Source organism: Bacillus rossius, chromosome 1, assembly GCF_032445375.1.
Source record: "Bacillus rossius redtenbacheri isolate Brsri chromosome 1, Brsri_v3, whole genome shotgun sequence".
In the NCBI taxonomy this organism is placed as follows: Eukaryota; Metazoa; Arthropoda; class Insecta; order Phasmatodea; family Bacillidae; genus Bacillus; species Bacillus rossius.
This window is the reverse complement of record NC_086330.1, coordinates 202,761,702-202,778,654: the sequence shown is the minus strand read 5'-3', so window position 1 is coordinate 202,778,654 and position 16,953 is coordinate 202,761,702. Positions and strand designations below refer to the sequence as shown.

Sequence of the window (16,953 nt, the reverse complement as noted above, 5' to 3'; positions counted from 1 at the left end):
ATTGTGGCAGTTATCAAAGCAAATTTGAACGTTAAAGGCGGGAATGTAGAAATTTTAATATTGTTACAGGCGGGAAATTAAAGCATTGTGATATATGAAGAAATGACGGGACCATGAAATTATGGTGTTATAGGCGGGAAAATGTTAAAAACGGGAATGTTATAACCGGGTTGTACTGTATAAGTTTTACTACTCTGTAGGTTAGTGACAAATTATCCCACACTTGGTGCGCCAAATTATGTAGGAAGAAAAGCTTTACTACCCTACTTTGGGATGCCAAAATGTGTGTATAGTCTCAACTGTTGTGCGCCAAATATGAGATAGTACGGTGTGGAAATAAGTATAATAATTATTGTTGTGTTTCACATTGGTATGACAATTATGAACCATAATAGTAATAATATAATAAATACTAAGTTACTGAGGCACCACTTCATAATATTATACATTTTTATTTGGTTAGTGTGATAATGTGTTAAGCATAATGAAAATACAGTGAAACTTCGTTTATTCGTTCCCGCATTGTAGAATTTCCCGGTTTTATTGTTCAATGTCCGTGGTCCCGAAAAAATCCCGCAAGAACAATGTTAAAAAAATCCCGTTTCCATCGTTTACGAATATTTTTTTTTTCCCGGTTTAACGGGTTGAACTTTACAGGCTTTTTACTGATTTCACATTCAAATTCCCGAGAAATATTCCAGTTTACGCGTGTCTACACGACACGCAATACCAATATTTACATATGGCGGCCATTACTAAAAGAAACCGAATAAAGTGAGCATGACGCTGTTGCTAACAGGTTCACCAACTTCGATAAAACAACAGACGAAAGCTAACGCTCGCACGATAGTTCTTGCTTTGTGCGATAATCGACACAACAATAAAATCGTGGTCGATATACTGTACATACTAGCCCAACGTAAACACGTTTCTATTTAGAGACAGTGAAATCCTGCGAGAAACATAGACGCAATTGTTCATCCTAGCGTTTCCGTGGCCGGCCGTATATGCGTGAGATTTTCTTTGTTTACGGTAAATTAGCTTTACGCATTTAACTCTAATGCACGTGTGAAATTTGTAAAGGTTCATTGATATGTATCGGCCTACAAAAGAGGTTAAAACCATTAAAGAGCGTTTAGAAATTATAAATGCCGTTGAAAAAAATCCAGGCGAAAAACGGGTTGATTTGGCAAAGCGCTATGGTATTCCTCCATCGACTCTTAATTCTATCTTCGCTAGAAGAAATGAGATTCGGAAACAAGCAAGTCAGTTCGGCCAGTCTTCAAAAAAACGGAAAATGGCAAGACAGTCGAAATACAGTGAGCTTGAGAAAGTTTTGTTTTCTTGGTTCCAGCAAGTTCGGGCATCAAACATCCCAGTGGATGGCACATTTTGTTCATTTAAAAAAATTAAGGAAGTAGTGAAACCCCTTATTTACGTTACCGTTATTTACGTTTTCCCGTTATTTGAACTATATTCTTCAGGTCCCGTTTGGTTCCCATTTAATCCAATACAATACTTTCACGCGAATTACGTCTCAAAAATCTAATCCATCCCGCTATTTACATCACTAGGGCCAATGAAAAATGGTAAATAAAAAAGGCCCATTTCGGTGAATAAAAAGAGTTATTTCGGTGCAAAATTTCGGTGAAAAAAAAAAATTGTTTAGTTAGAAAAAATAACTATTTTGTCATTCTAATTTTATACACTTATATATGTTTGATGGAATTATTGTTTTATTTGGTCAAAATTGATCAAAAACAATGTTTTAAAAGTACATGTACATCTAAAATTTAGCAAGCTGCATTTGTAATTAAAATTCTCAAGATTACATACAAAAAGATAGGAAACTGATAAAAAACGTTAGTGGCTCAAGTCCATTTAGACTATCTCTGAAAATCAGCTATTATATATTTTCTGCAAACTAGTCCCCACCAAAACACTGTACTTATTCAACAGTACAGAGTATTGTTTTTTTTATTTGTCTACGTTTTTCACCACCTCAACTGCGTGTGCGGTATTTGTTTATGTATATGTTGGCACTCTTGACCGGCATTTATTTTCGTGCGTTGCCATGACAACTACGAAAATAAACAGTCGCCTCGGTTAGGACGCCCAGATACAACAATTAGCATTTTGAAAGTTATGATTTGATTGGTTAATATGGAAGTGACGCTGTTTTCTGGACTGCGTTTGGCCGATTCAGAGAAAGGAACAAAGAGTGAGTTAAGGCCTATTGACGATGGCGTCACCAGACGCATTTGTGGTCGGCAAAATAATGTGATTTTTGTTGTTTTATGGCCTTCTACGTCTCGTAAGAACGTGTGCGACGACGGAGACTGAGTAGGCGTACGTCTGAATGTAATAGTTTTCATACGTGAAATATATGGTTCTAGAGTAACTTGACGCTTAGTTCCAGAACCGATGCTTGACACCTATCTTTGTTCACCTTGTGCGATGCTCGAAATTTACAGTGTTTTTAACAGTCGATTTGCACATCATGATGCCTTTTTCTTTACTGAACACATAAAATACTTCGTCGTAATATTCTTTAGCTCTTTCGAAAACACAACTTTCGGCATTTTATATGTTTAAATCCAAAGTGACCACGGTAATATGACCAACAAGCCACAAAAACTTTAACGGAAAACGATCATAGAATGCGAGATACATATTACATCCACTCGGAAATAAAGAACTTAAACTCGACAGACACGCACTCATGAAAATAAAATCATAGAACATTTCGACACTCGTAACTACCAACGCCATCTGTGATTTGTCCACCAGTTGCTAAAGTGATGATGTTTATTGCCACACACTACTCTATGGGTGCTAGAGAAAAACAAAAGCAAAGATGGCGTCTCACATATAACCTCTTGTAATAATAAACGTTTTGTGCAGGTTCCAGAATGATTCAACGTGATTTTTCGCGATAAAAAAGGTTAATTTCGCGCAAATATCGTGATTTCGTCATATTTCGTGAAAAACTACGGATTTCGCGCATCACAGTAAATTTCGTTAAAACGAAATGCAGTATATTAACGTCTTATCACTACCAAGTAAGGTTATTTGTATTACACATCATGTGCAAGTGATTTTTTTAAAATTTCGCGATTTCGTCATTAACGAAATTTGACTACCCCTATACATCACGTAACAACGATAGTAGGCCTAAAAACATTGTGAAAAACGTAACTTTTATAGTCGGCAGTGAACATTTTAAATAGCAAAATAAACATATTTTATAACATGAAAAGTTGCTTTTATTTCTGAACATATAATAATTTAAGCCTAGGCGTGTAAAAGTCCGAGTAATTATAGCAGGAGGCAATCTAAAATGTACTCGGGAAAAACGTAAACTCACGAATGTATAAACGTTCTGTTACTATATTTATGTCACAACTTAGCCGAAATACTGGTACGAGACATAAACCTCACTAGATAAAATGAGCGGAGTCTTGTTAACTGTTTTAAACGTATTTTATAATTTCGGAAGTATTGTACAGTTGACACATATTTTTTAAACTAACCATTTATATCTGGGGATCGTAAATAATTAATCATTGGTATCAAGAAATCAAGGTGAACGTAAACTTGAACACGTCACGGCAGCGAGAAAACTGGTGCGTATACCAATAAACTGGTATTAGAACTGGACAAAACTGGTACACGGGAGGTAGAGCTCATATTTTTTTCCGCTAAGCTCGCATCTATTGGCTGGCTGCTGATGGAACGTCACGAGTCTGGGCGGAGCATTGAGTGAGTTATACTGCGCATGCGCAGCTCAGACAACAGAGAGAGCCAGCCGGCGGCTACGCTGCGCCACAACAGCTGATTGAGTACGATGACCTTTCTCCGCGCACGGCGCGCTATTGACTGTAAATTTCCAATTTGCGGCCCTTTTATTTAAAATTTTTTTACTGTGGTGCAATGCGTATGTGTTATGTAGCCCGCATTTGTTATGAACGCTGTAGGATGTGACTGTATTTTAATTAACTTTAACGTATTTCTTACTTTTTCCTTTATTTGCACTTTCCCGCTTTTTACACTTTTTTACTTTGTCCCCATGAAAAGTACAAATAAGGGGTTTTGCTGTATAATTTTCCAATATTGATAGTGTATATACAGTATGCTGCTGGTGTCAGTTTATGGAAATACCTAACTGATTCACTGAAAGTTTTTGCAATAGTACATACATTGTGCATTTGGTAACTTTAGAGTGTGTTCCCACATTGTAGGATTTCCTGGATTATCCGTTTTTTACTCATGGTCCATTGGAAAACGGATAATCAGGGTTTCACTGTAGTGCATTTAAATTTAAACAAATTAATTTAAGTTGCTTTGTTATAAAATACATAAAATATTTAAACTATTCTTTACTAGCATGTATCTGGACACTATTAGAAAAGATACAAACAGCACAAAACACAACCAAGTTCAGTCAAATTAGACACTGAACGTTGCATCAAATCAGGTGTTTTTGCTTTTTTCATTTGTTGTTTATGGTGCAAAGGGAATGTTAAATCCAAGTTTTCAACCTCGGCAGATATGACCGCGTCATTACCGAAAATTTAAAAATCCTTGAATTTTCTACGTTTTTTCAGGTTTTGTTGATTTTGACCCAGAAAGACTGGTTTTCAGGAACGATGGTTCAATTAACTTTTGAAGAAAATTAAATTTGTAACAATTTGAGACCAAACATGTTTCTCCAGGACCAATAGTTTTTGAGATACAGCTTTTAAATATTTGGCCAATTTTTCAGGTTACATAATTTTTAACAAAATTTCATAGTTTTCAGTAACATTTGTGTTTCTGAATACCCAGTTTATTGTTCGGAAACCCTCTTCTACCCTCTCAATGTACTCTGCTGGGATCTCAGGGGACTAAAAATGACCCACCACCTAGCCACTTGAGCAAAAGAAAAATTAGATATTAATATTTTTTATTTACAGGCATGGGAATGCAAAAAAAAATTAGAAATACTGACAATTACATACAATGTCTTTTAATTATTGGGATGATCATTTATATATATAATATTTAAAATAAATACGTAGATGGAAATATCTAAAAATCTAGCATCGTTACTATCTGAAAATCTAACATATTTAAACAATTTTGAGGATGTTTGTTATTTTAATCAAATTTCGTCCTCTTTGATGGACTTGGTTGGTCCAAGACTACTTCTGAAATGACAGAAGGGTTTTCAGGAATGTCCGAGATGGGCGTCCACAATTCTTCATTTAGTTCATCTTCGTTTGTCATGTCATCTGAGACAGGTGAGTAATTCACGCAAAATGTGAGCTCAGGGACGTTTTGCAAATGATGGAGCACTTGAGCCCAGCCTTCCTGCAGTTGCAAGCACTGCCGCAGCCTTTTCTGCAGCCGCGGGAGATGAGCTCATGCAGATGTTGAGCTGCATCTCTTGTCATGATCTTGGGGCTGAGACCTTGAGAAGTGCGCAAGCCACCCCCAGTCAAGAGGCTCTTTGTCGACTCCTAACCACTTCTGGACCTGTGTAAAAACACATACAAAGAAAATGCAATCATTGAGTACCAGAACAATCAAAGTGCAAATATGCAGGAACATAAACTGTATTAAAAGACTGTTGTACCTGGTGGTAGGTGCACAGGAAGTGAAACCTGATTAAATCCTGGGTGGGAGGCAATCTCGCTAGGTTGAAGTTTGTTTTCGTCCCAGCCTTTGCGAACAAATTGTATCTCAGTTCACCCAGGTTCTGAGTTTCGTGCAGTCCTCCATAAAGAGCAATTGTGATATGCTCGCCTGCAGCTGCAATATAATCCGGGTTGGCATTGCTGTCCAAGAAAATTACAGCTTTGCAATCAAGGTCTCGATGTTTTTGAAATGTGGTGACAATTTTTGTTTTCCCTTCCCCAAAGAATGAAGATGTGGAGTCGCAACCACTGAAGGCGTGGAAGACAAGCAGAAGTTTAGGGTTACTACAGTCATATTTTAAAGAGGTGTTTGTATAGGTCACATCATGTTGACCCCACCCACATTTCGTAAAAAATATGTTTCAGCGGTTTGGCGGTGTGATGCTTGCGAGTATGACTAGCAAGTATACATCCTCACAAACAATTATAAAAACATGAGTAGTGGATAAAGAGATCGTTGTTGTTACGATCAGTCTGTCGGCATCTTCTGTAGCTTGCACTGTTGGAATATTGTGTTCCTCCATTTCTGTCTTCAAGAAGTCTATAAACCAAATTGTATTGTTTTCATTGGATAAAAACTTTTCTTGAGACACTTGAGCAATTGTACTGGCGCTAAATAAAATTTGAGCGGATGATGCAGTCTTAGATCTGCGAATACGCACGGAGCTATTTGTGCTCTTCTCTGCAGCCTGTCGGGTAGCCATCGAAAACTACTGTGACTTTGGATCCATAGTGAGTAGTGAGGTATTGGATGTACCTGGCAGCTATTACCGCAAACAAGGAGTTGTGAGGCCACGCAACTTTGTGGAGAAGATGCCCGCCGTCTATCACCACAGGTTTTGGTGTTTCTCAAGACTCAGCCATGTTGACAGGTTCGAATACTGCAAAGAAAGCCAATTTTGTGCCCTTCCTCATTCCTTCTTCTTCTGTAAACATCGACAGTGGGAATGGTGACAGCTCGTACATAACACAATAATTTCAATTCTTCATCAGATGGGTAGTATTATTTAAAAAAATGTGCCTAGGTAGCTCTTGTATCTGGATTTTAAGAGACCACCAAATTACACAAATGGGGGGAGGGGGTTCACTTTGTGGTCCCATGAGACACTAGTAGAGTCCATTGAGAGGGTTTGAGGGTTTACGAACAATAAACTGCACCTTCAGAAACACAAATGTTACTGAAAACTATGAATTTTGCTAGAAATCATGTAAAATGAAATATTGGCCATATATTCCAAAGCTTTATCTCCAAAACTATTGGTCCTAAAATAATTGTGTTCTTCTCATATTGTTGCAAATTTAATCTTCTTCAAATGTAAATAGAACTGTTGTTGCCCAAAACCAAGTCCTTCTGGGTAAAAATAGACAAAATCTGAAAAAAGGTAGAAAATTTCGAGGTATTTAGATAATGATGCGGTCGTCTGCCGAGGAAAAACTTGGATTTAACATTCCCTTTGCATCAAAAACAACAGACCAAAAAAGGAAAAAATAACTGATTTGATGAATTGTTCACTCCCTTATCATGTCTAATTTGACTGTATTAAAGGCTCCGCCTACCCGGGCACACTTACGGTGCGCAGAGCTTCAGGGAAAAAAACGTGATTTCAAAAATACTCAAGATATCCGAGTGGGGTTTGCTTACGAAAAGCATTTAAAAGTTTACTGAGTGCCGAAAAGTACTTTTGAATTTGGATGAAGTTTTATAATTGTATTTTTAGAGGAGTTAAAATGGCTAAAACTCATGTTACATATTTAACAGATGTTATTTACATCATACCAGAATTATATCATTTCTGAATATAAAAATATAATAAACTTATCTATTAAGTGGGGAGGGCAGTAACCTGGGTTGTTACAGACCTTTTTGCTAAAGCTTAACATTTCCTCAACAGCAGGTTTCTGGAAATCATAGAAAAACTACTATCAGGATGCCAGGCCAAGATTCAAACTGGGGTCATCTCGAATGTGAACATAGATTTTTACCACTGCGCCACTCCTACCCCTATATAATACTTATAAGAATGATTAATTTATACTATGCAGGGAAAAAAATTTGCCAAAAAAATTATACTGCCTTTATATTTACAGTGTTCATTCTGTGTATCCTAGTTTCCACGAAATCCGCAAACACTTGAGTGGCAGGCTGCGGGTTGTCAATACAAGACCTTTACCTGAAGCACATTTGTCTCATTTCTGATGGTACAAAGTATGCCACATAGCTAATACTTAGGGACAGGTACTTTTCGCGATCGCGAATCACCGTCGTTATTTCGTGAATTTGGCCCTTTTTTTACGAAAATGCGAATTTTGCGATTTTCCACTGTTTCGTCGCGAATTTGGTCAAATTTTCGTTATTTGAAGCTTAAATTGCCTCAAACACATATAATTTAGATATAATTCATCTTCCGTTCGTAACACCAGCGCACCAATAAAAAATAAAAAACTACATAAAAATACATTTCACCGTGCCGGCAACATTACTAGGCAAAACTAGGTAAACAATTTATTTTTTCCAACCATAAGCACAAAAACCACATTCTGTGGCAATAAATCACGGCGAGGTTAACGACCACAGATGACGGTAATCCAGGACCGTTTATATTTTGCATTTTAACATTACAAGCTTCAACATTTGTTTCTCGTGCCATGAAGTTATCAAAACAAAACGTGTTTCTCAATAAACGTGTTAACAACGTAGCAGTACGAGAATGCGAGAAAGAACATGAACGTTTACGAACAATCGATTGTTGTTTAATCATACAATCAAGCGTGTTCGGTAGATAAAAACGATACCGCGTTCAGAACGCGTAAATTTTGATATCAACGAAAATTACAAGTGTTTTTTCTTCATAATTTACTTAACCATAAAATACTTTAGGCAATTTTAAACTGCAACAAACAAATTGATGGATGTATTTGATTTATATTCTTTGGTTGTTAGGTTACTGCAAATGAGTGCATTTATTATTGTTCGGTGGCTAATCGTTGCGGTAACTGAACGAAGTATGACATAAACACACTAGATAGGGCCTAAGAATTTTCTTCTGATGGTTTCTATTCGACAGATAAGGCAGTTTTATTTTGTAAATACTGTAATTGCAGAGTCAGTTGGGACCGTAGAGACTCAATTGGGGGACTCACCACAACGCCGAAATACCACAACGCCAAACGTACAATAATGCCAAATACCATAACGCCGAATGCCAAATTGACCACAACCCCGGCACGCTAGAAAACTGCTGTGTACCACAACGCCGAAATACATAAAAGCCGAAAAATGTCATTCCAGGACTTCCACAAAGGTTAGATTAGGTTAGGTTTGACTAGGTTAGGTTTGACTAGGTTAGGTTAGACTAGGTTATGTTAGGATAGGCTAGGTTAAGTATGGTTAGGTTTTATTACGCTAGGTTAGGTAAGGTTAGGTTTGATTGTGGTATTTCGGCGTTAAGGTACATTTAAGAAACACACACAAATTCATTCAGATGTTATTTCAACGTTATGGTTCACAGCAGTTTTCTAGCTGTCGGCGTTGTGGTCAATTTTGACATTCGGCGTTATTGTACGTTTGGCGTTGTGGTATTTCGGCATTGTGCTAACAACCCCTCAATTGTTAAGCACATAAGCAGTGGAAAGCACAAAAAGTCACGCATTTCTTCCCCCGCTACTGTAGCACTGCAGCATACTAGTGGTGTTTGTGCGCAGCAAGCAAAAAAAAGTAAAACTGAAGCGCATCGTTTTGCTATGGAGACCACTGAGGTGTTCCTCAAAGCGAACATCCCACTTCATAAACTTCAGGACCCCAGTATTTTAAGCTGGATGAAGAAATATGTTGAAGTTTTGTATTTATGCCTGCATCAATATCTGTAATCATGGAGTGGCTTAAATTTAGAAGCTCTCAAAACCAAACCCAATTTAAGCTAGTTGGAAATGGGAATTTTAAAACTAACCTAAGCTAAACTTACCAAATATAAAAAGACTCACCTAAACCAACCAAACCTAAAACTAAAGAAACCTAACTTTTTGGCCTAGCATACCACCTGAGTTAGGAATATATTTTATTGACAAACCTTCCCTCTAAACCCAAAAGTTTTGACATTCTGGAAGAGTAGCTACTTTTAAGTTTGAAGGGTTTTTCACTTCTAAATATTAGTTCTAAATATTTTGACTATTCATTACTGAGTTCATTTAACTTTTTCTTAAAAAAGGTACGCGTAGATACATTTCACCGCTTTTTTTTCCTCACCGCTTTTGGCATTTTTTCTTACCGCTTTTGGCATTTTTGCTCACCGCTTTTCGCTAATTTTACTCACCGAAAAGTTCCTGTCCCTACTAATACTTATGCTGACAGCCAGTATATCCGATAACTCAAGAATTAAAAAAAGATTTAGTTCAGATCAAGAGAGCATGTGGGTCATCTGACAGGTGCAGTGCAACCAATCCCCTAATTCATAAACACGATTCAGCAAGTCCCACAACCACAGCCCTCAGTGTAGAACTTTAAGAGAAAATAAAATGAAGTTTAAGTCCCAAATACATGTTTTACATTTATATTAATGTCCAATGTCTTATACATCATTATATACAAAAAAGTAACATGTGATCAACTATACATGTCCATTAATAATTCAATAACATATACATTGTTGGTGATATTTGTATTAATTTCAAAATTGATTTTACTGCACAAACACAAAAAGGTGTGTATGATGAAATGATGGGATACTCACCGCAAGACTGAACACAAGGCACCACGCAAGAAGTAACAAACGGATCATACTCACTTCTTGCCGTGCAGGTGCATGCAGCGCACTGTGGACGTGTGACCAAAGAGGGTGTGGATGCACTGGCCCGACTCTGCATTCCACACCTTGAGCGTGCGGTCCGTGCTGCCGCTGATGATGATGCTGCCTGACATCTGGGAGGACCACACGCCGCCCGTGTGCCCCACCAGCGTGCGCAGGCACTGCCACACCACACACCATAGCCAAGTCCTCACACTACCATATCTCCTATTTTATTTACATCACTCTTTATCATGTTAAAAAAGTCACTAACAAACTTCAGCATTTATAAAAATTTTAACTCTCACAATAATTATTACATGAAATTAGAGGTGTGCGGGTACCCAAAATTTTCGATTTTGGTTCGGTTCCATGAATACCCGAACTCGCCCCGATTAATTTTAATGGATTCAAAATGCTTCGAGTCCAAAAAAAAGACAGGCTTGAAATAAGTACAGGTTATGATCACACATACACATCAAGAATATAATGTTATTTATTTATTCAAGACAGTATTAATATAAATATGTTTAATTTGCAGCTTACCATAGCACATAATTACTGGTAATAGGGCTTTAAATCAAAACTTTATAACTACATGAACGCAAGGAACATTCCGCAAAGCAAATATTTTTCCGAGCTGCCATTTTGAATGTTGGATTACTCGTACGATGAAAGCACGAACACCAAAATGGCAGAATAATAAGCTAATCTGTTCTCTGTCAACACTTTGGTTGCACTTACTGCACTTGGGCAACACCAACGAACAGGCAAAGCATCTGACGAAATAAAATAATACAAAATCAGACAAATAATTGTTTTGTTATTAAAATAAATAAAAAATGTTGAAAGTTAAGTACTATATTTTTTGGTATAAATAAAATAATATCTTAGGTTATTATGGGGGACTCATTTTATAATATGTTGTTGGTACTTATGTATTAATATCATTTGCCACTTATTTACCAAATTCGTATCTTGAGTTGACATAACCTCAAGTCAACACACTAGTAATGTGATCAAGTAGCAGTCTAGAAGAATTAGCAGTAGTTGTGATTGCTTTTACATAATTTTCTTTGAAGCCTCTATGTATACGTTCCCACACACATTCATGTTTGGGCTTGCTTAATTGTCCACAACATCGAAGGTTGTGCAGTAAAGTAACTACTGTTTGCTGTGGTAGCCTACTGTGCTGAAGAATGAGTTCCGCTGCCGCAAACAGTGATGCTTTGGCAAGTGTACAGCCGGCGTCATTGAAAAGTCGTAGCAGTTTGTTTGGACTTATTTTAAAAAAGTGTCTGAATTAAAATCAAAATGTAATACATGTGGGCGTGAACTAATAACGACAGGTTGCACATCAAGAATGGCCAAACATTTTAAGTTGCACAAAAAACAATATTACGAATTCTTGCAGATGCAGATGGAAAAGCAAAAAACCGACAGACACATGTAGTAAAAAAGGTAAAAAAAGGCTTAACAAACTTTACCATTATTGTTTGCAAAACGTAACAAATATTCAGATGACAACCCCGGTGCAGTCTCCATCACAAAAAGTATTGGCTCAATGATTGCAATCGATCTTCAGTCATTCAGTATGGTTAATGACAAAGGGTTCGTTGAAATGATTAATTTAGTAGAACTACAGTACACGATTCCCAACCGCACTACCTTTTCACAGACTGTAATTCCACAACTGAATGAAGATACAGTTAAGAAGGTCACAGAAGAAATGCCACATGATTTTAAAAATGGTGTTTGCTCTATTTCATACACTACAGACATGTGGACATCTCGCAGTAACGATAGCTACTTGTCACTGACCAACCATTACTTGACTAGCGACTATGTCCTTGTACATCACACATTGGGAAACATTCCTTTTTCGAGGAACACAGTGGTGCTGCCATTTGCAATGTATAATTGGACGTTTCAAACAAGTCGAAAATTCCCCAAGGTGTATATGTGTATGTCTTATCTGATAATGGAAAGAACATTAAACTTGCACAGTCAAAAACTTTTTGGGTGCCATTCAGTTGTTTGGGTCATACCCTGCAATTATCTGTAAATGATGGCAAAAAGGAAACTCCTGGCATGGAATCAGTTTGCAAGAAAGCACGCAGCATTGTGGGCCATTACAAGCGTAGCTCACAAGCCACTCAGCGGTTGCACACACTTCAAGAACAAATGGGGAAACCACAACATGAACTCATTCAAGACGTTGAAACACCTTGGAACAGTGAATATGCAATGCTTTTACGTCTATTGGAACATAAGGAAGTAATTGCAGCTGAGCTTGCTTCTTCATGCTTAATGGATAATTTAAATGCTCTTGTATGGAGATTGATTGCAGGTGTGGTGGATGTATTAGCACCTATTTATGAAGCTTCTAATGATTTGTGTGGGAAAAAGTATACCACCATTTCTATGGTTATCCCCATTATAGATGTGATTAAAGATTTGTTAGAAACTTTCCATCTCGAGAGCTGAAGCAGGAAGTGGCGTCTTTGCACATAACATGCTTAAGGAAATGCTTATGCGATTTCCTGACTACAGACTACGAGAAGAATATGTTTTTTCAATGATAAATGATTGTTGATCCAAGGTATAAAGTAATTTTGTTACACAACCATGAAAAGACAAAAGGACTACATTCTCTTAAATTGTTCATAGAGTCTGTCGAGTATGACAAGTTTCGAAGGCATCCATTAGGAACAAACAGGGGCACAAAATACACTTCAGCAATCATCATCCTCACAGTTCTCAGTGCGGAACAAATTTGATACAGCTTCACAGTCAGTGGCAGTGAATGATCCCTTACCACATGAGAGTATGCTTGATGACATTTCAAGGTACATCAATGAGCCTGTCATCAGCAGACACACTGATCCATTTGCATGGTGGAAAGCAAATCAATTCCGGTTCAGATACATTTAGGTGATTGTCAAAAGATTGCTGTCAATTCCTGCTACTTCAGTGCCAAGTGAGCAAATGTTTTCTACAGCCGGTAATATTGTGACTTCTCGTAGGGAATGTCTTGCGTCTGAACTCGTGGACAAGTTGACATTTTTACATGATACCCTCTCTATTACAGGCTTTTATTTACAGTGTTTTATGTTTACTAAGCTTGCTTATTTTTTATATAGGTAGGTACACAAGATGATAATGAACTTGACATATCTGTGTTGTTTATTGAAAAGGGATGTTTTTATTAGGCCTAAGGCCTATCATTTTTAGCTTTTTGTCAAAGTAATAAGTAGTTTTAAGGGGAATGGAAAGGCAAAATATCATAGGAATGACTGGAATCGAAAATCAAGGATAAAATCTGAACTAATCATCATAATCCTTTAAGGAGTGTTTTGCCAACTTTATAATGTAATTACAGAGGTTTGTGTGTACAGCAGTAGTCAAAACAATGCATATTATTTTAGAAAAAAATTAAAATAACTTTATGAATAAATAAAGGATATAAAACACAAAATAAAAAATTATACATAAATGCCATTTTTAAATAGTGTAATACAATATTATCTAGAGCTCTATAGTAATCAAAGTAAAAAAGCCTGATCGCTGAATTTTAAATGAATTTTATCGAATTAAAACCTGCCATACAACATTTATGTAAGAAAATATACGCTCGTTGATAAATTACGTACAATTCAGGACTATACAGTTCTAAATTATTAATTTTTATTAATTTTAATCCAAAAAAAATTATATTCAATGCAATTTTACGTTCGTAATTCTTAATTTTTGAAAAGTATTTTCACGAGTCTTGTTCCCTCCATCTACTATGCCCGGCAGATATCTTGGCGTCTGAGCTCCCTAGCCCTGTCTGGAGGGGAGGGGAGGGCGAAGAGGAAGCAATACCCTATTGTCAAAGTCAGCGACCAGGTTTGTACTAGCAGAACAGAATACATTCGGCGCGTGACTTCCTACACTACGTAAGTCTGTATCCACGTCCGTGGGGGCCCCAGGGCGGTAAGGCCTTTTGGCTAAGAGCGCTGGGTTACCAAACCAAAAGTGAGAAATCCTATGAATTGTACTTGTATTACATAAGTGTAACATTGTGTAAATTGCAGTGGTTGTGCTCGAATATTTGTACTCTTTGTCAGGAAAAGTAACAAACTATTATCTAAACCTGCAACGTTTTACTTTGTCCCATTAAATATACTTACGGTGTCTGCTAATTATTATGCTAACCAAAATTAATTGAAATGTTAACTCAGTAACTAGCGAAAACCAGACACGATTTATTTTGGAAAACTAGGTCACTTAGTATGTAAAATAAATTTAAAACTATGCTTCTCAATTCATTTTGTTCTCAAAGTTAATTAAAACAAAAGTATTACAAGAAAAAGCAAACGACCAAAACACTACGCAATTGTAGCTCTCCGCGCGAAAGCTATCTCACAGTTGATGACGCTCCTGCGTCTAGCCCTTATCGTTCTCCGGTTTCCGTACCTTAAACGTTCAATTAGGCGCTGGATGTACATTTAAGTAAACATGGAGCTTGTTATGTTATATTTGCTGCTTTAACTTCATGTCAGTCGTTCAGGAAACACCTGACTACCAACGTTAATGGCATTTAAAAAATGCTTGTGTAGGTGTGGCTTTATATTTTAATACACCTATAATCGATTATTTATTATAAATGTAAATACAATTTGCATTGTACTTCCACTTTAGAATGCATATTATAACCTTCAAAACCTCATATATTTTATATGATTTGTTTAATGTAAGTATGAAGTTCTCTTTCCATGATAATTGATTGTATTAGGTGACGAAAAACAAAATTAAGTTAAAATTAATTACTATTATTACTATTCTTATTACTTTCTCTAGGTACTCCCGTTTTCCCCGTTCTGTCATTTCGTCAACGCTTCATACTCATCATTTCTCCACAATAGGCTATCAAGATTTTACTTGTTAATAGCCGCCCAACTCACACACACCCTAACTGCCCAAATATTTTACTCCACTATACACTACGTAACAGTAACGTAGTAAAGATATATTTCCATTGTTTATTAAATACTTAAAATATCTGTTTTTTCCTGGCGTAGTCTGTGGGCCATGTGGTTGTTCTTTGCCGACTTTACGAATCCTGACTATGGACCGTTCACTCACACCCGTGTACTTCGCTGCTCTTGCCGTCTGTCTCTGTAAAGGCTCGAGCAGACATTTATTTTTCGCTTCTTCATCACAAAACTGCATCACGGTTTTTATTATTTCCCGCTCTCCGCTATGTATCACTTTACCGCGCCTCTGCGAGCTGCCACCTTCGCCTACCATTTTCGGGTATACACTGAAGGGCGATATTTTCCTAACAGCCACTACACGGCTCTCGGCTACGTGTCGCCAGCTTACCCCCTCCACTTTTTCCGGTCCCGCTGTCCCCGCACCCCCGCGCTGAGAGACGCCAAGATAACTGCCGGCCACAGTAGTGGCGCCTCACAGCAGCAAACGCTGGAACTGTTACGCCCGCGCTCGGCGATGGTCGCGCTGTTCACTGTTGCCAACTTATTCTGCTTCTACAAAATCCACAAGTTCTAAACATTGAGATAAAGTTGTACGAAAGAAATGGGTAGTAAAAGTAAGCTTCGCTTGAGTGCCCATAGAAAGAAAAGGAAGTGTCCGCAGTTTGCACAACCTTACAAACAAGGGTGAGTACATTTTTAAAGTATGTATTTACACAAATACAAAAATCCATGTTAACCAATTAAGCATTTTTACTTACAAAAAATGTTGTGACCCCTTTAATTTTTTTGTATGTTTTGGTTACTATCGTTTATTTGAATGCCGCACTTACGGTTTCTTCTGTATTTAGAAATAAAAACACGATGAACGTAACGAAAGATTATATTTCGGCCTATTTGTTTGTTGTTTATTCACTTAAGAATGAACGTTAACGTAGATAGAAAATCTCGTGTTTTTAACCAGAGTAAGGCCTAATACGAACGAAGTGAATACTTGTGTAGGAAAATGCGGAAAATGAAAAGTTTTGTGCAACAAAGTGTTGTGTAGCGGTAAGTGGTTTTGTGAAAGCGTTTAAATTGCATTTATTGTGGTATAAAAGTTATCTGTATATAAATTCCTCCCCACATTCAGTAAGTTATTTATATTTTTCTCCTAATAATATGTATGTGTTCAGTGAATTTAGCTGATAAGTAAAGCTTGGGTCTGCTTTATGAAAAGGCAAAGGTTCGAATCACGTTGCTAGTTTTTTTTTTTTTTGTATCATTTTAGTTTTCCAAATTGTAATTTATTAGACTATCCTTTTATTTTTACTTCCAACTCTGTATGCAAGAAACTGAAATGAGATTCAGTATTCACATCTTACTTGTGTTATGAGATTATGTCATATACAGGAACAACAATGTAAAATGAGTGTGTCGTCTCTTACAGGAGTGCTGAAAAAATTTGAAGGAAACCATCATCAAATGAGGAATTCAGTACATACTTCATTTCCTCAAGAGACACCAGGCTGTAGC

The 16,953-nt window shown here is 37.0% G+C and overlaps 1 protein-coding gene across 5 annotated transcripts in view; it reads right to left on the bottom strand.

Moving 5' to 3' along the window:
- Positions 1-16,953, bottom strand: part of LOC134527244 (F-box/WD repeat-containing protein 7-like) — a 280,392-nt gene that overhangs the window by 142,010 nt on the left and 121,429 nt on the right. For all 5 annotated transcript variants that reach the window (XM_063359747.1, XM_063359745.1, XM_063359748.1 and 2 more), the window contains one exon: positions 10,460-10,641. In XM_063359747.1, coding sequence (XP_063215817.1) covers positions 10,460-10,641 — 182 coding nt within the window. The remainder of the gene's footprint in view (positions 1-10,459; positions 10,642-16,953) is intronic.